General features: G+C 41.9%; 1 protein-coding gene across 4 annotated transcripts in view; it reads left to right on the top strand.

Annotated features, from left to right (window-relative positions):
- The window catches only part of LOC110826628 (mitogen-activated protein kinase kinase kinase 11), a 49,413-nt gene that overhangs the window by 12,247 nt on the left and 14,298 nt on the right, over positions 1 to 22,868 (top strand). For all 4 annotated transcript variants that reach the window (XM_087357862.1, XM_022057445.2, XM_022057444.2 and 1 more), the window contains exons 2-4: positions 20,628 to 20,808; positions 21,450 to 21,598; positions 22,173 to 22,348. In XM_087357862.1, coding sequence (XP_087213988.1) covers positions 20,628 to 20,808; positions 21,450 to 21,598; positions 22,173 to 22,348 — 506 coding nt within the window. The remainder of the gene's footprint in view (positions 1 to 20,627; positions 20,809 to 21,449; positions 21,599 to 22,172; positions 22,349 to 22,868) is intronic.

Raw genomic sequence — 22,868 nt, 5'->3', positions numbered from 1 at the left:
ATATCTGAGCATAAGAAGCATGTTTGTGTGGGTAATTTTTTTAGTGTGCATTAGATGACGTCTACATTGCATTAAACATTAAAAAAGTTTGGAGCCACATTCGGTTTGGAAACTACTTGTTGTGCTTGTAATTTTTCTCACGTGTGGCAGCACCAGGAAATCCCATCTTGCGGTTGTGTTCAGGAGGCTGGCGTTGAATTTAAAGACTGCCATTGTGTGGTCTGGCGTCTGTCAGCGAATCGACTAATTTTTTTTGACTTCCCAGCGTTATGTGTTTCTCCGTGCTTGAAATCATGGTCATAATTCAGAGCTCTTCTCTTATGTCGTTGGTATGTAATATGAAAAATAATATTTGGACCTAAATTAGTGACGTCAGAAGTGCGTGGATTTTAGGTATTTGTCGTGAGGGTTGGAAGTAAATAGCTCAGTCCTTGGAGAAGAGTTACTAAGAAACTGATAGTCGTTAATCTCGTAAACATTTCTGTCCTTCACTTCGTTGATATGTAGGTTGTGACACCAGGAAGTTAACCGACGTTTCGGTTAAACTCGATCTTCTTCAGAACCCTCCATTGAAATTATCCTTCGCTAGAAAAATTTATTCAGTATCGCCATGCACTGTTCTTCAAGACTGTTTCAGTTTGACCTCCCATCTGCGCTTAGGTCTCCAAAGTGGCTTCTATCATGTTTTCGACAGCAATTTTGTGCGCATTACTTGTTTCCCCCCCCCCCCGATTCTTTCTACATGTTCCGCCCATCGCGTGTGAGGATATGAATTTATTTTGCTGGATGAAGGATTTTTTGGGCGGGATTTTGTGGATAAGGCGATGAACCGTCGTGTCCAGTGATGGCTGTTTGTTGCGAAATTCGCATTTACATCGACTTTTGAGTAAGAATTTGTACAGCAACGCTGTCGAACTGTCCACACAGTGTATGTATGGTTTCCGTACGGTTCTCAGAATAAAAATAGACAAATCTATTATTTCCCTGAACATTATTAACGAGTTTGTTGTTGTCATGGAGATGAACTGTGTTTTCTTTCAGGCAAGGAATAAATTTGTATCGGCGTGTGCTATTTATATGAGTTCAGGCTTAAAATGATTAAATATGCTAAAAGAATTCTTCATGTCTGTCTTTCCCCCTTCGCCCACACACATTTCCTGTTTCTATGCCGTAGAACAAGACCCACTCCTCGAATGTGAAGGCAGACGTGGGTGCTTGTTGATATCGATTATTGGACGTCACAGCAGAACAAGTGCATCAGCTGCAGGGAGACACACTGACTTACAGACACGACATGTAGGGCTGCAGATTCATTTGGATTTCAGCGGTCCAAGACTTAATGCCAATCACCCAGTCGTAATCACGGCCCGGCTTTCAGCAACTTCACAACATTAAATCCACGTCTATGAAAACAAAATTATTGTGGATCAACAATTTCAATATTCAAGCAAGTATAGTTTGTCTATTTAAGGTTGGCCCCTGTTATGCGCATTTAGGGGAACGTATTGACTCAGAGAGGGGTATGAGAAGGTTGCCTGTCCACATATATCTTGTGTATTAGTGATATGGGTCGGAGACTAAGAATGGGCATCCAGCTAATCAGTGAGTGGAGTTTTCTGTGCAAACTGGTGCTAAGAACTAATGTCAGGTGTCAAGAATTATCTTGGTACATTCCTACTTTATCTGCCTGCTTATCAATTTATCTGACGTCATAGCTAGTGCTGGAGTCGAATGATAAATGTATAATAATAAGAAAGGAATTATGAATTGATGTGTTAAATCGGCCGTCAGGTTCAGCCAATCTCCTGCGCGGAAACTAGAATGCTGGTAACTTAATATACAGGAAAATGAGACAAGAGAAATTAAGACGTTTGAAGACTCGGTAGATGGCGGTCCTGGAGTTGTAGATACTTCCAAAGAACACTGTGATGAAAGTGTTTTTGTGGTACGTGAATAAAACCCGTATGCATTTGTAAAGACGGCCAGAATTTGGAACATGGCACCACTGCGCAGTATCCATACGCTTATACGGGACTCTGAGATTCTTCGCTGAGTTTACTCTTCTGAGATGTATCGTAATATCCTCCCCTGTACACGAATGTTTTGAAATGGCTATTTCTTTGCGGGCCCCCCAACAAATATTTCTAAGTATTTATCGTGTCTCCCACCCAGCCTCCCCCTACGTTGCCCGCAGCCCAACGGGAAGGGATTTGAAACGCGAAAAGTATCTGAATTAACGTCCAGTTTACGTGCTTCATTTTTCAAATTTCTGCCAACAATTTACCTCGGAGGCGGGCAGTGATAGCGAGACGTTTCAGTTGGCCTGTTTTCTCAGGCGGATTTGACGTGTGTGCAAATATCTGACTTCCAAGATGTCCGCCATATAAGGGCCAAAACAGTCGTCGACGATATTTGGATGTTTTCAGGTGCTAAATTCCACCAAAAGCCACGTGTTTACTGCTTCTGCGCTCTTGCGTAAAGAACGACTATTGCATTTGGGAAATCGTTGTTAAACAGAATGAGAAGCGAGGTGAAGTTCCATTACTTGGCATGCTCAAAAGTTAAAATTCATAGAGTTCTTGCTGCCACGCAGTTCCTAATATTTTGTCCTCCATTTCATGTGAAAGACTGAACGATTAAAATGTATTTACAGATAATTTTACTTTTTTATGGGTTTGCAATTTCTTGATGGGCGGGGAATGTTTCATTCATAGGGAAAGTAAGAAATGCAAACAAAATGTTGGCTGGAAAGAGAAAGTATATTGACCGACGTTTCATAGGACTTTACTGGTCCTTTATCGTGATTATGAGTCCGTGGGCGCTTGAAACGTCGGTTAGTATCTACCAGAGTGCTACACGGTTTTACGTCACACAAGACAGCCATGTTTACATCTCTGAAGTTAATTTGGTTCTGATGAATTGCATTGTCCCTTTCACTTTTACTGTCGACATATCTCGTTTAGAAACACCGGTCCATATGGTCCGGATTTATTTGATGTTCGATATGCAGGTCATTGGAAGAAATATATGACCTCATATCTCAAGAGGTACAGCTGTTTGCTTTTAAACAACACCAGGAATTTGGCGTCGCCTTGAAAATGTACTGGTAGATGGTTTGTTGAAATAAAAACCAAATTAAAATCGGCTAAAGGGAGTGTTTCACTTGAATAAAAGACGATATTTTTGTCGCATTGTGTAGTTTTAAAGTAGGCTTTATATCCCCGACTTTCACTTCTATTCCACGCAGTGTGCGAGTTTTATGTACTTCGTGCCTAGAACGAAATCGTGTCCTTCGGTAACTTTTGCTTATGACAGGTGTTATCAACCCGTGGTTTGCTGGTGGTGTTTGACCTTGTAGGCCTATAATGAAAAAAAACAGTTACTCCCTTAATTAAACATCAAATATTTATTCGGTTATTTATAAAAAAAATAATAAATTAACAAAACATATAGAAAGTTTTTGAGTAATGCATGAACGTGTTTGCGACAATGACTGAGTTTAGGTTCGGTTAAACCTAATCCAATGTAACTTATCCCAATCAAATTTAAAAGAATCTAAAATAACCGACCCGCAAAAGATCACCACCGCTTAAGGCCTTCCACATAACTTTCCAGCACTTTTCCATGACCTAAGAACTTCCACATAACCTCTCCAGGACTTATCCGGCACTACTATAGGACTTATCCAGAATTTCTCGAGGACTTTTCCAGATATTCTCCAGGACATCCCCACGACCACCCAGGACAATCCTCCTGGACAATCTAAGCCATCGCACACCAAACTAACCTTACCTAACCTAAACAACCTAATCCAATGTAATTATCCCAATCAAACTTAAACTAATCAAAAATAACCAAAGCGCATATGATGAAACCCACCGCCGATTAAGGACTTCCATATGACCTTCCAGCACTTCTCCAGCAGTTCTCCATGACCATTGAAATTCCGCATAAACTATCCAGGACTTGCCCTACACTACTCTACGGTTTATCCAGAATTTCTCCATGAATTTTCCAGGACTTCTCCAGGACAATCTAACCCATCGCAAAAGAACACAATCCTTGCAGCCGGATGATAGCCCCGTTCTGCTTCGCACTCCTCGCCCGCCTCATTCCAGCCGATTAGTGGATAATGGCAACGTATTAAAATAATTATGTGTAGGGAATAAAGTGTTACAAATTATATAAACACAAAAAATATTTTTTTTCAATCTTTGAAAAGTTATAGGGTGTTCTGCAGCTCTCACTGAGTGACTGTAGCATTTTCAGTAAATTACCATAAAGTTTCAGCTGAGGACCCCCTGAGATACAGTGTTACCGCTTTTCTTGAATCACGTTTCAGATATTAATGACAAAAATATCCCATTTTGCATACGAACCCCCTTCTTCAACTACATATTATGGGACGGTAGAATTGTAGCCGCTCCTAAATCGATTCCCGTGACCAACTGGGCTCTATGACGTCGTTCAACGTCGCGTCTGATAATGGCGGCCTCTGCTTTCACTTGTCAAGGTTCCCGCCGGAACTGTTATGGCATGGTTGTGCAACGCTCAGCTGGTGCTAAAATGTCGTGTCCCGTCCCGACTTTCATTCCACATTACAGAACCTCAGCATTTGACACAGGAGGCTTAAACAATCAAGTAAACACACGGGCAGTTTGAAATTACTCGTGATACCTCGAGTTCTAACTTCCACTGTGGCAGGATCGTCGCTGAGAAGTTGGTACTCAGCTGATGGAAAAAGGTATCTTCTTTCTTGGACCCCGAAGAAACTTCTTTTAGCCTCTGTTCTCAGCCATTTTCACCTGATGATGGTTCAGTAGAACCGAAACGTGTAGTGTAGTGGAAATTTCCCCCGGGGGTAAAGCTCGGCCGGGGCGTGACGCTAACCACTCACCCCCACCTACTACCGAGGTTAAGAATGAGTAGCAGATATATTACCTCTCCCCCTAAGCGCCTACATGGTGTGTAGTGGCACGGATTTACTCTTACCAATAGGTATTAATACTTATATTATTATCGTTTGGAATTCTGTGATTGTTACGTGGTGATCCAACTTGGTTATAATAATTTTAACTAACTTTTGTAAACCTGCCCATTAAAATGCTGTTTTTTGTCTACGTAGTCAATATTTAACGAGATGTTAGGAAGTATAGTTAATGGCTTTTTGTTATAGTGTTCTGCCTGTTAGCTTTTCTCCTTGAAGAAAACACTGCTTTATCTCGAATCGCAATATGATGAAGATGGAGTTTCTCTGCCTTATTCAGAATGTACAGAGTGTATCAGAATTAAGTACACAAATTTAGTGGGCTTATTCAGGTGTTCAAAACTGAGTTACAGACTGATATTAACCATTTGAAACACGAAAGTTATCTAAATAATATTTAAAAATTTAATTCCGTACCGTAAAAAAAGACTAGTCTCCATGACAACTATCAGTATTTAGTAAATAATGCTTTATTTTCGGAACAAAAGTGTGTGTTAAAGATGGACGGAGACTACTCGTGATATAGCCTCTTCTTTGCCAACGTGACAGTCCTTGACACATCGAGATGAAGCTTGCATGCATTCGCGTCGACAATGAATGCGTGTATTTTCCTTCTGTAAATGCATCTGTGTAAATAGTATTGTCCATATAACTTCCTGCCTTATTTAATACTCAAGAACTAGCCAGTTTGAACCGCCTGTACCTGAATAAGAAAGCCTTTGCTGCTCTGTGTTCACACGGATTTGCGACTCAATTTAGATACCGGAATGGCGATTGAATTTCGTACACCTGATTTTGAAACACCCTGTATATGTGCTGTATATATTCACACGGTGTGTTTGAGATATTTAAATCTGTGTTCGCGGTGATAATAGGAGGTGAAATATACGTTCTCAGGGACAGGTCATTTGCTGCCATTCGCCGTCCAGTATGTTGGCAAGATTGTCTCGTATCCTTCCGCTAACCTTCACTGCTTATCTTGCCCACTCCAGGCTCAGCTGTTAAGGAGGTTATTAGATGGTGCTTCTGCGTCAAATGATATTTATATGTATATATATATATATATTATTATTTATTTATTTAGTGTTCTGTCTGACGACAGGTCCATATGAACAGGATCCTTCCATCCTTTTCTCGGACTGGGACCTGTTCATATACGTTCTTGGCAGATGATCCAGAAGTGGTTTGCCATTGCCTTCTTCTGTGTGTGAATGGAGTAATTGTTGGGATGCCACGGAGGAAAACTCCGTGTTGCCTAGACCACGGCCTTGCCCAACACAAGTTATAAATTCGGGCACCGCCGGGAATCGAACCCGAGACCCCCGGATATATATATATATATATATATATATATGTGTGTGTGTGTGTGTGTGTGTTTCGTGATGGGAATGTCCTTTGTTTGAAACTCGGCACGGAGACAGGCCATTCTGAGTGGACTTCCAAGTTTTATACCTTGTCGATAAATAAACCATTCGTAGAATAAGTTAAGAAACGCATGCAGTGTAACAGTTTTGGAGGATTCGACAGAATTTGACCTTCGCGAATTGCACCAGTGACGTCACGGTATCCGGGTGAATGAGAATTCTCCATGTAACTATGGCAACCAAAGTAGCCTGACCATTCCGACCTCCAGTTAATTCTTCGGGGTCTTAAGTGACCCGCCGGATTTTAACGGGAATTTTAATTTCCGACAGATTCTATTATAACACGCCCTCTTCCCGGTATAAATTTTAATTAAAATTCGTTCAGTCGTTCTGGAGCCGTCACTTGTGGATAGATAACCGGACGTGGCGAAGAAAATTTTTGTTGTGAATTTTAGTCGTCAGGCAATTGTTTTACGCAAAAGCGAGCGCTTGCAGATGTCGCGGCAAGTGCGCACTTGTTTTTCGAGGCCTTGGCAGGGCTGCCACTCACTGCTCATTCGTGCGTCAAGAATGCGTTCCTGGAAAGTGTCGTTATCAGGGGTTATCGGGCTCGTGTCCTTGTAGTGCACCTGTCGTCGATTCGGTCACCTTTTGTGCACGGATCTTATGCCGATGTTCCTTCGGCTCAGTCAGTCGGAATATTATTTGATCATTCAGCCCGTACCGCAAAGAAAACACAACTCTTCACCATTACAAAAATCAATTGGTTAACGCTGTTTAGGGAAATGATCGCAGTTTTCTTTTTCCTAATTATCATACGAAATACACACATATAATTTATGGGCAAAGAACTCGGAGAAACTGAACGCTGCAGGATGTGATTCGTACAGTTACCACCAGCCGGACGTCATGTCGACGATGATGTATCGCAGCTTTGCAAGACTGCAGTTTTATTTCAGGAAAGGGCCAAATGTTTCTGTTCACCGTCATGTGTGCCGTATGTCCAACCCATCCACCTCTCCAGTCTATTCGAGTAGTTTTCTCGAGGTTATACCGGCCGAAACGTGAAGCTAACGACTCGCCTCTGTATTTTATAAATATTTTCCTATACGTCAGTTTCTTGGTGGTTTGGTTCTCCGTTAATCGTAATTTTCTACGTGGATCGCAGACTATTGTCCTTTTATTTCATTAAAATGTTCTACGCTTATTTAGGGGTTTCGTTAACAAGTACTTGTGTGGCAGGTTGAGTTTGTCTCTTGTTCTAGCGTTGAAATCTCTTCGAGTGCTTCAGAACTTTGTAGAATGAATGAGTTGTAAGCTGACGGTACCGTCCGTTCGATGATGAGGGGAGAAAAGACGTTGAATTTCAACGCTTTCATTGTAGTTTAAAGTTAAGAAAAAGAACGCAGGACTGTTTTGTTCACATGGCGACGGTCTGGAAAAAGTTGGGTTTCCTCCGGATGCAGGAATGTCGTCGTAAACGCCGTCTAGTAGAAATTTTTCCGATGTTTCAGAGGTGCTTACTGGCTCCATCTTCATGGCGATAATAGAGAAATTTGCCTGTGAAAAATCGGCCAATTTCTGCAAAACTGCACGGCGCAGAATACAGTCGCCTTTGCACTCGCCGCCTTGAGAACCTGAAATCTCACGCATTTTCATTTGTTAATGGGACGGCCGTGAAAATATGGCTGCATTCTTCCGTGCATGCGGCTTTGGACACGCCGCCAACGTTTTGAGTGTGACTGTACGTCACAAGAGCCAGTGAACGGGATTTGCTGCCAAACGTGCGCGATCGATGTGTATATCGACCTCGGGAAAGGGATGGGGGCTATTCGCATGAATATATTATTATAGTAGAGGGGTGGCAGACACCCTCGCTTCTTGACCTTTCAGTCCTATGGGACGACTATATTATAATTTCTAAATCTGTTCACAATTGCAGCTTCGCTGAAGAAAATGTCTCGTCCCGAGTCGGAGGGAACAACGCACAGGAATTGAAAAATTTACAAGAAGAGTTTCTTAATTTCTGCTCATCGTTTGAGAAACGGACTTTGAACTGCCCTTACCGTCAAGTGGTGTCTCCTGAGTTTGTCTGTCAGTGGTTGTAAAAGATCAGTCTTAGCAGTCTTCCAAAGATGCGAAAATACCGAGAATTTTATGAACAGAGGTCAGAAAAAGAAATTAATGTGTGGGAAATAAGTTGTTCACAGAAACAATAGTTCAGAGAAAATTGTTCTCAGTCTCTTGTAATTTGGGTTTCTGAACACCACAAGGGAACTGACTGTCAACAAATGCGTACGTACACTAGGTTAAACAAGCTGCTGTTCTTCGAATGCATTTCGCTGCATGACAAAGGAAGGGAAGTTACCACTGAGAACGGCCAAGTCCTGCGTTAATACCCAGCACCGAGTCGTGCTTTTACGGCGCCCAGAAACCGGAGGTGAATTGTAAGAACGCGAGGCAGTCAGTCGAGTGAATATTTAAGCGGAGGAGTTGCCTGCCACTACTGTCAATATAAGAAATTAGCGAGGTCCATTATTTGTGATGCGAGTACACACAGACCGTTTATACTACTGATAATGTTATTGCGGCAATGATCGAATAGGAAACTAGTTGACTGGTTTGTTTGTTTGTTTGTTAGTGAGTTGTCACTAGGTCGCTTAGCAAATTAAGATGGTTATGATATCAGGTTCTCACGGAAGCGAGTTTAAAGATGGCTTCTTGCTCCGTGTAGTCTGGTATAAATTACCCTTATGATAGAGGCAGTAAGAACCTCTGAAACGTCGGCCAGTACAAGGTCTCACATATCAGAAAACAGCTTTTTTTCCTAGCTGGTTGCCTGCTTTGTAAGTCGATTGGTGGTTAGTGTACGTGGGTACGTGATCACGTAGCTCGTCACTTAGGCAGTTAGTAAGTCAAGTGACTCAGCTGTTTAGTAAGATGCTTAATATTTGGTACGTTAGTTAAAGAGTGAGACAGTGATATAATTAGGCGCTCGATCGCACAGTCATTTAGATTTTTCGAGCTGTCATGTAATTACCTCGCCGTGTGGGATTGATAATGAAATATAAGGCCGACGGTTCCATTGGTGAGTGTAATTATGGAATTGGTGGCGGTGACTTACAAGGTTGATTTTACAATTCTGGTAGGCGAGAAACCTGTACGGAACATGAAATTGGACATTGTCAGAAACAGGGGAATTTTTAATCAGCTGAGCAACGATCAGGAGCTGAAAAGAGGATGATGTACGTCACTCAGTTACTGTGTTTGTCGTCTCAACTCCTTCGTGTCGTTTTCAAGGTCACAGCGTGTTCTTCTTTGTTCTCCTCATTTCTCAACGCCTACGTGTCTCTCTGACTGCTGTATCAATAACTCTGGCGCGCTGTGACGTAAATATTGAATCTTCCGTCTTCAAATTAACGATTAACTCGTGTATGATTTTGTAAGTCGTCTCGTGAATTGATTGTACTGAAAGTGGCAGATCTACCTCACGTAGCGTACAAGCCTCAGAATCTTTTGAGTTTTATTTAAAACGTTTTTTGTGCGATGAGCGGTTAACGAGATTCAAAGAAAAATAACGCGTGATTACATAGCGTGATTATCTCTGTAGTATTGCACATTTGTTTTTGTAAAAACAAGACGTCTTGATCAGTGACATGAGATCGCATTTGGGGGTGGGGGGAATAACATAAATCGATTTTCGTTGTCGGAATTCCCGCTGTGGTCCAGCACGATATTAGCGGCCGTTACTCTACACACAGGATGGCGTAGAAATGCGTGGGAGCAGAACGACCTTGAGGGAGGCCGCCCTTACGTAACGGCATGGCTGTGACCCTTACTGGTCAATGCAGTCACGCGCGTACCTGGGGAGTGTTCTTCTCTCTCCAGTGGTAAGAGTCTTCCAGTTCGGTCCAGCAGTGAGCACTGACTGTGTTGTAGCTTCGATGTAATTCTTTATTACCGCATTTATTTCATTGGTTAGAAGTGAGGAGTGGTTGATTGGGAATGTCAACGCACGAGAGAGAAAAAAACAGACTCAAACTTGTGACATTTTCTCCTCACCAAGTGCAGTCGTTATACCTCCATGACTCCTTCCTCTGCATTCAGGTAGTGTACTTATAGTTCGCGATTGTAATCTTGAGACCCCTCCTCCCTCCTCCTTCACCCCACTTCCTCACCCCGCAAGTCTCAAGATTACAGTCGCGGACAGTACCTCAACAGCAGGAAACTATTGTCTCAGTAGCCAGAATCTTTTGAATAAATGTGTGTCGCAGGTAAACAAGCAGTGGCTTTAAGGTAGAAGTATATTTGTAATGCGCGGACAATCTTTTCGCACTTTTTTTAAATATCTATTTCACTAACTGCATATAGCAGGCACCTCGAGATGCTGATAGTCGCTAAGATAATTAAGAGTTCTCCGCGTTTAATGGAATCCGAATTTTAAATTACCGTGGTCGCCAGCATGAGCCAGTTTAATCCTATCCACGTCAGCACATTCTGTTTATTTTGAGATTCGTTTTAATATCACCCCCTTTTGTGTAACGTACTGCTAGGTCTCCCAAGTGGTGTCTTCCGTTCAGTTGTCCCACAAAAATTCTGTGTGCATTTCTGTCGTCTTGTGATTCCAGCATGTTCCACCCCCACCCCCACCCCCCTGATTTGAACGTATTTGAGGTTTTCGACCTCAGAATACTATTGACAAAGAAATAGGTCAGTTTCATTAAGTTACTCCGCTAAGTAGTGAGTTCTTTAATTGGTGAAGACACTCGTCAGGTGGTTAGTGTGTAAATGCAAGCTTTAGAACGGATTGGTCAGGTCGCTGTGGTTTCTACTTGCACGTTCTGAAACTTCTACCGGCATCGTGTTAAGTTTGAAGTCATCGGCTTTATCGGTTCGTGACACCAGTGCGTTTCGAAAAGCGACTGCAACCTTTATACACCGTAACTGCTGTAACTTGGGTGGGGTGGGGGTGGGGGGTCTGAAGAGCCCATAAATGCCACAGAATCCAATATTAGTTTCCCTCGGATGTGCTATAAACCAAGCTCGGAAATGTCAGATTCAGCGGACGCTGCAAACTCTGTCGGACACTTCTCCTGCTCTCAGATGGCAGCGTCGTAGAACGGACTGCTTCTTAGGCAATGTAAAAGTTTTCTCGTCTTGATGTCAGATGCGATTCTGCGCATTTAGTAATGGCTCTCGAAGTGTAGTAGATCAGCGAAATGTTGTTCACCCCTGTTTTATCTTCTTTTCGCCTTACGCAGGTTTTTTTAATTGTTGCTGTTTCACGCATTAATTTTTCATTGGGCTTTATTTATTTACTGTCTTGTTTTACAGAGAAGTCATTTTTAATGTTATTAGTCGTCCCTAAAATATTTCTAATGCAGTAGTAGTAAATGGTTTTGTTTGAACCGTGATCTTTTACGCGAGTTCAAATTCTGAGTTTCTGTTTATTCTGTATATTTGTTACCTTATAGCTCGATAACGGATGTACCAATTTCCACAAATCTTGGCATGCTTAACTCTAAAGACTAGAAAGATAATATAGCAGGGTCAAAGCTCCGGGAATGTTTCCTGAGTTCGATACGCGATCAGGGCATTTACTGAAACTCGGAAAGTAAGAATGGCGCAGAAAAGCGAAGTTGGTATTTATTTGCGTTGGTGTGTTGATGTGTTTTCGTGGCCGAATGAGCAACTGTGAGAAACTGTCAGGACAGAAAGTAAAACAGTCTGTTCCACGAAGTGATTCATGCCCACTTGACCAATTGTGTGCCCCCCCCCCCCCGAAGTACCACGTACCCATTAATTATGCATAAAATTGTACGTCTTTCTTGGAATAATGTACGGGAAGGCACGAGTCCCGATGTACCACCAGCAGAATCGGGCCCACAGTCAAAACAGAGTGAGTCAAAGGTCATCTGTACAGCGAGTGACGCGTCACTTACTCCGTCAATTACAACTCAGACCACAAATGATGCGTATGACGCCGACAGATTAATCATATGTGAGAATTGTCACATCTGTAACAACAGTTACTTAAACTCTAAGCTGCTGTTCGGGTAGATTGTAATTCGGAGTAAATGCCTCTACTAAAATTCACGTGTCGAGTAGGTGTTTTGATATCACGACGTGGCGCGTCCCGATTTCGAATGGAGGCGGTCCACCAATTTGGTAGTTGCACTTGGAGTTTGCAGTCCCTTACCATTACGAACTGTCACAAAGAATCTTGCAGCTGCTGATGGAAGACACGAAACAAACATTTTACTTGTTTTCGTCGTACATGTGTAAAGAGAGATTATGGGCGAAATGTAAGGAGATGTAATGGGCGAAGTGGAAGGAGATATTTTGGGCGAATAGAAGGAGATATTGTGGGCGAAATGTAAGGAGATGTAATGGGCGAAGTGGAAGGAGATATTTTGGGCGAAATAGGAGATTTGTGGGCGAAATGTAAGGAGATGTAATGGGCGAATAGAAGGATATATTGTGGGCGAAATGTAAGGAGATGTAATGGACGAAGTGGAAGGAGATATTTTGGGCGAATAGAAGGAGATATTGTGGGCGAAATGTAAGGAGATGTAATGGGCGAAGTGGAAGGAGATATTTTGGGCGAAATAGGAGATTTGTGGGCGAAATGTAAGGAGATGTAATGGGCGAATAGAAGGAGATATTGTGGGCGAAATGTAAGGAGATGTAATGGGCGAAGTGGAAGGAGATATTTTGGGCGAAATAGGAGATTTGTGGGAGAAATGTAAGGAGATGTAATGGGCGAAGTGGAAGGAGATATTTTGGGCGAATAGAAGGAGATATTGTGGGCGAAATGTAATGAGATGTAATGGGCGAAGTGGAAGGAGATATTTTGGGCGAAATAGGAGATTTGTGGGCGAAATGTAAGGAGATGTAATGGGCGAATAGAAGGAGATATTGTGGGCGAAATGTAAGGAGATGTAATGGGCGAAGTGGAAGGAGATATTTTGGGCGAAATAGGAGATTTGTGGGAGAAATGTAAGGAGATGTAATGGGCGAAGTGGAAGGAGATATTTTGGGCGAAATGGGAAACGTGCATGAGGTAGATGAGAAATACAAAATTTTATTTGAGAAGTGTAGAGAGGAGGACAGAACTACGTAGGACTGCGTTTGCAATGGACAGTTTCGTTTTTGAACGTCGTGCTTTACCTGTGGATTCCGTACGCCAGATAATCCCTTGACTGGCTGAGAAACTGTCGCGTTTGTAATAAGAGACCTGCGCTGTGAAGCTTATGTAAAGTTCCTAAGCTTTTCGGTTTTATTTGTTCGCTGCCTTGACAATCGCGAGTAACCAGAGCAGTTGGGTCGGCTCTAATCCCATTAAGCAACCTAACCTCCATTAACGATCTGAAGAGCTGAGAGGCGGTGGCCTCCTGGCTGCTGGCTCCTTACTATCGATCGGCGCTACGTCTCCGCTGCTGAGATCATGTCTAATTCATGGGAACCTCAGCTGTACGCAGCCAGTATGCTATTCAGCCGCCCTCTACTTGCCCAGCCGAAACATTGTGCGCATATTTGAGCGTTTTCTCGGCTAAAATTATAAAAATGTTCCAGTTATCGTCGCCGTCTGTGCGCATGCATTAGTTCGACAGCCGCTGAACGGATTTGTATTAAATTTGGTATTGGGAAGTTGTGCTAAAATTTTCCGAGATATGAAGGTGGTATGAATCTTGGGTTTAGTAAAAGCAAATAATTTCTGAACCCCTTGAATGTCAGCTGCTCGAGAAGGAATATTCACAATGCGCTCTGTTAATGTGTGTTACAGAAAAGCCACTTCGATACATGTTTTGGTCTGAACTTCGATGTTTTCGTGTTTGCTATCACACGTTTTAATGGGCGCTGACCACGTGGAAAACGTTCCGTCAGATTACGTAACACGGCTGATAGAAACAATTCTCTTGGTCTTTTAAAACCAAGTGGTAGCTATGTGTACCACCTACTGTAACAATCTGTAACTCTTCATTTCTCCCACAGAGTGCATTTATGGGTTTCATATGATTTTTAGGATAAACAGCGATTATTTCCCTAAACAGCGTTAACCAACTGATCGTTGTAATGGTGAAGACTTGTGTTTTCTTCGCGGTACGGACTGAACGTGTAAACAGCATTTGGACGAGGTATTTGAAAGTCTCAGCTTTCGCTAATACAAAGTTCAAAATTCCGCCTTTTATGCCAATCATCACACTAACGCCTTCACTCTTACTTTATCCTTAACAGAAGGACGAGCGGGCATTGCCTGGGGACCTTCTAGCTATAAGATGCTCTTTCTCCCCCCCAGATATCGAAGTGTCTCTCACTTCTCCCCCACCAATTTCCTCTTTCTCTCTCTCTCTCTCTCTCTATTTGAAGGGTTAATAGGATGCGAGGACCAAGAAATGGATGTTCTTGTAGGAAGGCGAATGAGAATGGAGGATTTAGCTGAGGTATGGAAGAGACGACAAGGAATGCGGGGTTAAAGGTACGAAAAGAATGTGAATTAAAAACAGGGTGAGGATTAAATATGCGAAAAATAGCCAGTTTTCGTTGTGATTCAGGTCGATTTTTGTAGTTATTAGATAATGTGCGCGTCTTTCGTACTCTTTGCAGCTGAAGGGAATAAAATTTTGGTGTAAGGTGTTTCGAAAAACGTGTGTCGACTTCTTTTAAAGCTGCACTGCTTATATCGATGTGTCGTGCCATTCATGCGAGTTGATCGCGTTGGAGGGGTTGCCATTTTCGCTTTATTTTCTGGGGGTTGTAGGTTCAAGTCTCAGATCGGACATCGCGTTTTGTAACTGAATATTTTTCGCGGTTTTCCTGTGTTGTTTAAGGATGACAACTAGTGAGACAGTATCTTAACAGTGAAACCACTTCCTTCCTCATCCTCAGTCTATTTACAACCGACCATCAGATCGGCGTCAGTGAACAACACACTATACTCGAGGCACACAGCTTTTGAGGTCACGGCGGTCGACATGTCTTATGTTGTAGGTAGACGCCAGCTGAGGAACATCGTTCTTCCATCCTCAGCCTTTACGACCTAGAAGACAAACAATGACATTATTTAGCCCATTTCTCGTCACACCCTGCCTCTTGAATTTCGTACCAGTGGAAGGGGGGTGATAATAAGGGTAGTGAATAAGGAGCAGAGGGAGATATAAGATGGAATAGAGGAAATTACGAAGAATGTGAGAAGGAGATGTTTTATGTCGTCTCCATATTTTCATTCTAAGGAAGAAGGTGGCTCCGAAGAGTTGTTCGTCTCTTCTGCTTTGGTCTTACAGGTTAGGTTAGGTCTAATAGTTTTGGGACGAGACCGCTGATGCTAGTAGCCAGCCTCCTCTGTAAAGCTCCGTGTTCCAGGTAATGGAACACATAAAACGAGGACGTGAGACACGCGTATCGAGAAACGGAGGCCGTAAACGTTCGTTGTCTGTACCCACCGCATTGCGGGTCGTCGTCGTCTTCAGATCCACGTCGCTCAGAATGGGGTTTTTTTTGGTCATGGAAACGCTTATTTCATCATCAAAATTGCTCGAAGGATTTTAGTGATGTTTGGTATTTTTTGTTAACGCCGAAATTTGAAGGCCGAAGTTAATTATTGCTCGCGATGCAAATAAATTAATCCCGACTCGTGAGACTCGCCATTGCCCAGGGTAAATGCACGTAAGTCCTAAAAAAAAATTCATTGAAACAAAAGTAAATGATTTCGGGAAATTATCTCATATTAGTTTTAATTTTTCTTTAAAACAGTTTACTAATTTAATTTTTGAATTTTTTTTTTACGAAAAATTGAAAGTGAAGCTGAAATTTTTGCGTAACGACTGGTAATGTGAATTATAAAGCAGCAATCACGTTTCGATCGTAATTGTTGAACTTCTCCTAATTACCCTAGAACCAGCAAATTGTGCTTATGAGGTCTGAAAGATGGAAGCGTGGTGATAAACTATGAGGGACATTTACCCTCTTCCTCCCGTCATATGGCAGCAGGCAGGGTGGGGGGGGGGGGACCAGGTGAAGGGAAATGTTGTACAACGCCTGTGCTGCCAGGCAATTCATTTCGAGTCGAAACATAGGGGCAACTTATCTTTACTGACTTTAAGTCAGTGTGAGAAAGCACGACCAAACAATACGTGGGCCAGATCGGATCGTGACGTCCTTACGGCAGTAAATTGGGTGCCAGTTTATGGCCCAGAAGTCAGACGCGATTACAGAGGTTTTTCGAAAAACTGCCCGATAACATTGTTCGCTTGTAATGGTTGTGACAAAACGCTAAGCCGTGAATAATGTGCAATTTGAGGTTATGGAAGCTTTTGGGACTCGGCGGTGCGTTTGATGTTAACTGCCGCGTCGCGTAGCTACAGCGTGATGATATATGTGTTCGTTTGTCTTATCGTTATATTTTAACAGAGGTTCGGGGTCTGTCTTGACGCATTGGTGAAGACAAGAATACTTCCTTGCTAGGAATCAAATCTGAGTCGTCCAGCACTGTATCAACACGAGTTACGTGTTGTTATAACATGTGCGTTATTGGCCGCAAGATCTGTACCTGCTAACCTTTCACGGCTCAGTGGTAACTGTGTGTACAACCTACTTTAACAGTTGGTAACTCTGCATTCTGTATTCTTGAGCTCCATACGATTTCCAGTGCAGACGATTGTCTCCCTTAAAAAACACAAATTAATTTATCGTTGTCATGGAGACGTGTTTTCTTTGAAGTACGGTCTGAATTCTTAAATACAGGGTGTTCAGTTTAAAACGCAGCCCTGTTACTACTCACGAACCCCTTCAAGCACAAAACACTTAAACTAACGGCAGTAATTTTTAATTCCTGTAGCCGATTCGATTCTTTAAATCGATATGGCCGTAATTTCAGCTGTTTTGTCGCTCGATGGACACTTGTCACACAGAAACTCTTCCTGGATATCGAAACTTTGTTACCAGACCTTCATAGTCAGGACACGCATTGCCGAATGCATCGCGAACAGTAGCAAACGATCTACCCGTGAATACACGACGTTCGCAACTGCTTTTGCACAACTGATGCTCGCAGCGGCCTAGCAACCAGAGTGACCTAGACACGAGTATCGTGGCGGAGCTTGGGAGAGAGTGTTACAGTTGAGTATTTCGTGGTTCTTTTTCGGGTTGCGTTTTAAATGATACGCCCTGTATTATTTAGATGAGTCTCGCCTTTAGGTGCTTGTGGACAGGAACATGGCGTGCTCTTTGTAGCGTGACGTCACGTCGCGCCGCTCAGCTGTTTCCTGTTCTGATCGCCAGGTGTTAGCAGATCAGAACACGCATTAAACTAGAGATCTTTACCACATTTATATCGTCCAGTTCAACCTTTTAAAGTCTGGTGGTAACTATATGTACCACCTGCTTTGACAGTCGGTAATTCTGCGTTTTGTCAACGAAGTGTATTTGTCGGTCCCACATGATTCTCAATAAATATCGATTATATCCTTAAACATCGTTAACCAGTTGATATATATTTAATGGTGAAGTGTTGTGTTTTCTTTGCGGTACGGACTGAATCCTTAAATAATAGTTACACTAGCTTCGACTTTAAAGGGTTAAAGAAGGCGTGGGAACACGTTTTTGTTTCAAGAAGTTTGTTTCAGTAGTAGGAGAAGCTTTGTCTGCCGGGTCCATTGTGTTATAGATTCCCCCCTTTTTATGCTTGAAGGAGAGCGAAGATCCGTCCTTGGATACGCTGTTTTTTTTTAAAATAATTAACATTTCAATTGACGACGAGTAAAACCCAAAGTAATTTGAGTACATATTTATTCTGGTCAGAATTTAACTGACGAGGTTGGGGATTTATACGGAAGCATAGGTCTCGCAACTTCATATTTGTCCTTTTTAAAGATTGGTGTGTTTTTGCGTTATTTAAAGATGCTATATCAAGTACGTAGGTTTCAATAACGTTATTCCTAGGTAATGCATGTTATATCGTTATCACTTACTCACCGCTGTGAAAACCTCAAATCATACATAGTAAGTTATTTGTTTGACTAACTAGTTGGTTTGATTAGGCATCAGCTTAGCGACACAGTCAGCTAGTTAGATGATTTTGTGATTAGTTTATTATTAGTGCTCTTGGTATTTGCTTTGCAACTCTTGAAATTAAGTTAGTTGTTTAATTTGTTGGTTTATTCCACTTACTTAATCCATAGGTTACATACATATCAACTTTCCTGCCCTTCTCGTACGTTCATTAGCTGCTTAGTTATGTGCTCCATCTGACCCGCCATCTCTTCTTAATTAAAATTAGAAGGAGAGGGGTTGATCACGTGGCCAAAACAGCCCTTGGTTTGGACCTCCCGACTTCCAGTCGGAAGTTAGATCGATAGTATCCTTCCCTCTCTTGCATTCCAACACGCCGTTAAGGGCGGCAACCCACTATACAGGTCTGCCGGAGAAGTTGCCGATACGTTGCGGCGCTCTGTCTGAGTGATGATGCTTCGGGAGCTACTCTATTACAGTCCCCTTCAACCGCATATGATTATCGCCCTGATGATGGAGGCAGTTTGCATCTCCGAAACGTCTGTCTACTGCGGAATTCTTGGTCTGTTGTATGCATTTCGCTTTTGTTAATAGGAGCGAATTTTGTTCCAGTGTCAAATTGTAAGATCTTTCTTGGGCCCACAATTAACTTGACCTTTTGAAGAAGAATCTCGTTTAAATATTATTTAGGAATGAATTCCGTAAAGTAAATAAAATAACCCGTATCCATGGCAGCGATCCGGTGGTTAATGGTTTTTAGGTAAAAAAACAATTCCTGTTTGTTCTGGCACACGTAAATTACAAAATGCAGAACTTCGTATTTTTTAAACAGGTGGTACATATAGTTACCACTAGGCTTTAATAGAAAAAAGCGGTCCTGCTTAAACAGTCGCCTCAAAGAAACTCATTACGTTGCGAATTATTTCACACTGATTTGGTTTTCGATAGATGTTTTAAGGTCCGTTGAGTTTCTGTAATGAACACGTTGGTGTTCCTTCAGGTTTCGTAAAAAAAAGAAATTAAAAAAATGATGCTCAGCGGCCCAAGACATTCTGAAACATGAATCGTTTGGTTGGTTTGGGTTTGTGGTTGTTAATTGATGAATTTGGTTACTTAACTACGAGGCAGTGCCTGAATAAGCGTTCGTAGCTGCGTCGTTAAACAGCACTTGGCATCTCTGCGTGCAATTATGATAACCAGTTTCTTGGATGTGAGAGCCAACCGGTTTGTGCACTGTAGTTATTTGTCAGTAACACATAAATAAATTTTGGGGGGCAGGGCGTAATTATCGTTCCCATTACGTGCGATAAAATTCCAAACTTTGCTTATCCCTGGGGCATTTATCCTGAAATTCCATACTTCCACTAGTACGTTTCATGAATAACCAAATACCGTATCGCCCCTCCTTCTGATTTATTCTTTGTGTTCAAAAGTTTGTTTTTAGTTCGTTTGGAGGGGAATGGTTGCCTTGAACGGACAGGGTAATTAATGCTAGTCACTCTGGGATGGAAGACACAGCGAATTTTAGAAGCGGAAATCCGCGTAGATTAATTTTACATATGACATATTTCAGCACGTTTTACAATCGACAGGTCTTCGTATTGCGGTATCTTTCTCTACCAGTATCGTTTGCGTTATTTTATTGGTTGGTGGCCGAAACGTCTCAAATCTCCTCCTACAATCTTTCCATCTTGATTTCTTCCCAGCTCTTCTCACTCGTGTTGATCTCTGCTGGTACTGCCAGAACCATCTTGTTCTGGGTCATCCCACAGCTCTTTTATCTTTAAATTTCATTTTGAATTCCCTTCTGGGTATCAGCATGAAATTTGCCGGGCAACTTTTAGCTTATGCGTCGTGTACCAGCCGAGCCGCTGTATAATATGAGCTGCTGAAAGAGCGTCCTTAAATAAACTAGAAATGAACTTTACTGAAATCCATTGATTTTTCTTGATTATGAAACATTTAGATAGATATGGTGTGTTTATTTTGTGTGTGTTACATGTAAATAAAGCTTAGTAAATATAGTAGCTCATATGTGCTTGCGGTCATAACCGTGACGATGAGTGTGCACTGTCCACTTTATACGCCTTTGCCTTGGGATCCTCGTAGCCGTGTGTGTGTTGGAGTGTCCCCTGCATTCATTAGCTATAGACAGTTCAATAATTTGTATACTTTTAATTTACACTTCCTGCTGATCTCCTTATATAGATGGGAGACTCATAAGTTCCTCCCCGAAGTTGCTATTTTTATTGTTCTTGTATTTACAGTGCTACTCAGTGAGCCAATTGAAAATGATGACCTGCAATTCAAGACGCTCAAGATTACAGACTTCGGGCTCGCGCGAGAGGTGTATAAGACTACACGAATGTCGGCTGCAGGGACGTATGCTTGGATGGCACCAGAAGTCATTAAAACATCCACATTTTCTAAAGCCAGCGATGTTTGGAGGTTAGTGTGAAAAGTCGTCTTGTCTGATGATGTGGGCGTGAGATTGCGCTTGAAGTTGGGAAGAAACATTTATGACAGTTCACACTTAAAGACATTTAGACATTACAGTGTTGAAATGTTAATAATTATCAATGTTCTGAACAACTTATTACCTTTTTCCTGAGGGCTTTATTGAGCAAGTAGTACGGCTTTTAATTCTAAAAAATTTGTTCTTGTAATTGTGTTCCTTGGTTAATTTAACGAGGTTTTGTTATGTCAGGTGGAACAAGAGGTCGAATGAATGTGCATCAAAGTGTTTGTGACAAGTTTAAAAGTATCCTAGAATTAACGTGGATTGATTGAGGAACACTGAGAAATTTTCCCAACTTACTCATACAAAGTTTTGAGACCATGTCTGTGCTTCTGTCAACACCTTAACCATCATATTCTGTTCCTGTGTAAAATATATTGAGTCTTGTACTCATTGGTATTCAGAAAATACAATCTTACTCAAGCAAATTATGGGGGTTTTCAGGGTGAAAATGTGGTAATTGTGCTAGTTGGCCGTCGTCCTGTCATCGCACGTCACGCGGTTGATAGGTCGTCAGTAGGTAAGCAGTGAACCACCAGATTTCTCTCATCATATTTGGGTGTGTTTGCAGTTACGGTGTGCTGCTCTGGGAACTGCTGACTGGCGAGACGCCATACAAGGGAATTGATGCGCTGGCTGTAGCGTATGGTGTGGCAGTGAACAAGCTGACACTCCCCATTCCTAGCACTTGCCCAGAACCATGGCGAGACCTTATGGAAGGTATGGTTTTCACCATGTGACAGCGAGACATTCTTCAGAAATAATGTCTGAACCCTGTTTTCTGTTGCGCTGTTTAGATTATAATCGGAGCTTTAAGCAGGTGTCAGCAACTTGTTGTGGACTGTAACATATCCAGATGATAGTTTTTACACACCTCTCTACGAAGACATTGACTTGGAAGTGTAGAAAATAAGAATGACAGTCCTAGACGAGTCTTCTGAAGTCAATACAAATTATTCACATAGCAAGAAATTGCCTGATTTTAAAGATGGAGTATGAAGATCTATTGCATTGCTCTCGAAAGTCACGGAGAACACATCTGATCATTAAAACTGAAGTTAGTGGTATTGCTGTTTAAGCTGGTGTATATATGTATATTTGATTGTAATTTTCTGGGGTGTGACCCTTTGGCGACATTTTCGAGGGCTGACTTACCTCTGTGTTCTAGAGGTGGAGACAGCTTTTTTCACCAAGACTCTGTTAACTACCTAGAAGATTACGTGGCGTGACAGCACGAGAATGTCGGGTCTCGGATGGCATTTATGTGACGTGGCTGATGACTTGTTTGTTGCAGCGTGCTGGTATTCAGACCCCCACCATCGACCATCGTTTGAAGATATCCTTCAGGCTCTCGATGCCATAGTTCATTCAGCATTCACACAGACACCACACGAGAGCTTTCATACGATGCAGGAGGACTGGAAACTTGAAATTGAGGAGGTGCTGCTTGGTCTGCGGATGAAGGAGAAGGTATGCTAAAATTTTATTATTCGGGAATTCGGTATCAACCGACTGTCTTCTTCAGACATAGTTTCTTAATATGTAAGTTGGAGATATGTTACAAATGTCATATTTTGAAAAAGTCTGTTCTGATTTGCATTTTTGCAACCCTGTCAGTGCTGTGAATGCTGTACTATGAAGAAAATGTTTCCAGTAAATAGTTCTGGTGTTCTGACATCAATTTTGTTTGTTTTGAGAGGTTCCATAGCAGAAGGAAGTACAAATGTAATTATCGTAGATACACCTCGAGTTTTTATGTGCGTACTGTTTGTTTATTTGTTTAGAAGTTACCTTTTATGTGCTATAATGAAATATTAAATGCATGTCCAAGTCCTGATACTTGGATAAATATTGACTAACAAACAACCAATTTTTGTAGTTTTTCTCACAAACTTTGGAAGAATTGTTTTGTGTCCACATTATTTGCATAGACTTTTGCTTAAAAGTTGACCCATTCACTTCATCACCATCTGTTTCCGACAGATCTATC

This window comes from Zootermopsis nevadensis, unplaced genomic scaffold (assembly GCF_977971745.1).
Source record: "Zootermopsis nevadensis isolate Lab colony 2312 unplaced genomic scaffold, Znev_1.0 Znev_ptg000028l, whole genome shotgun sequence".
Lineage (NCBI taxonomy): Eukaryota > Metazoa > Arthropoda > Insecta > Blattodea > Termopsidae > Zootermopsis > Zootermopsis nevadensis.
This window is presented reverse-complemented; position numbering and strand designations above follow the sequence as displayed.